Raw genomic sequence first — 210 nt, forward strand, 5'->3', positions numbered from 1 at the left:
GTCGGCCCGGGGGGACCAAGGGGGTGGCAAAATGGGCAGCCGGCCCCCCTGTGTCCCCTCCCTCCTCTCTGGCCGCCCACCTACCACGTGGTGGCACTTGAAGGCTTTCATGACGGAGGCCTCATTGAGGAACTCGATGCGCTCCCGCATGGTGGCCAACTCATTGACCGTCTTCAGGGCCACTTTGGTCTCCTCGCCCTCGGTGGCCAG

General features: G+C 65.7%; 1 protein-coding gene across 1 annotated transcript in view; it reads right to left on the bottom strand.

Annotated features, from left to right (window-relative positions):
* LOC104083660 (insulin-like growth factor 1 receptor) overlaps positions 1-207 on the bottom strand; it is a gene marked incomplete at its 5' end in the record, with an annotated part of 846 nt that extends 639 nt beyond the window's left edge. The window contains one exon of the mRNA XM_009587208.1: positions 28-207. Coding sequence (XP_009585503.1) covers positions 28-207 — 180 coding nt within the window. The remainder of the gene's footprint in view (positions 1-27) is intronic.
* Between the last annotated feature and the right edge of the window lie 3 nt (positions 208-210).

This window comes from Fulmarus glacialis, unplaced genomic scaffold (genome assembly GCF_000690835.1).
Source record: "Fulmarus glacialis isolate BGI_N327 unplaced genomic scaffold, ASM69083v1 scaffold36631, whole genome shotgun sequence".
NCBI lineage: Eukaryota > Metazoa > Chordata > Aves > Procellariiformes > Procellariidae > Fulmarus > Fulmarus glacialis.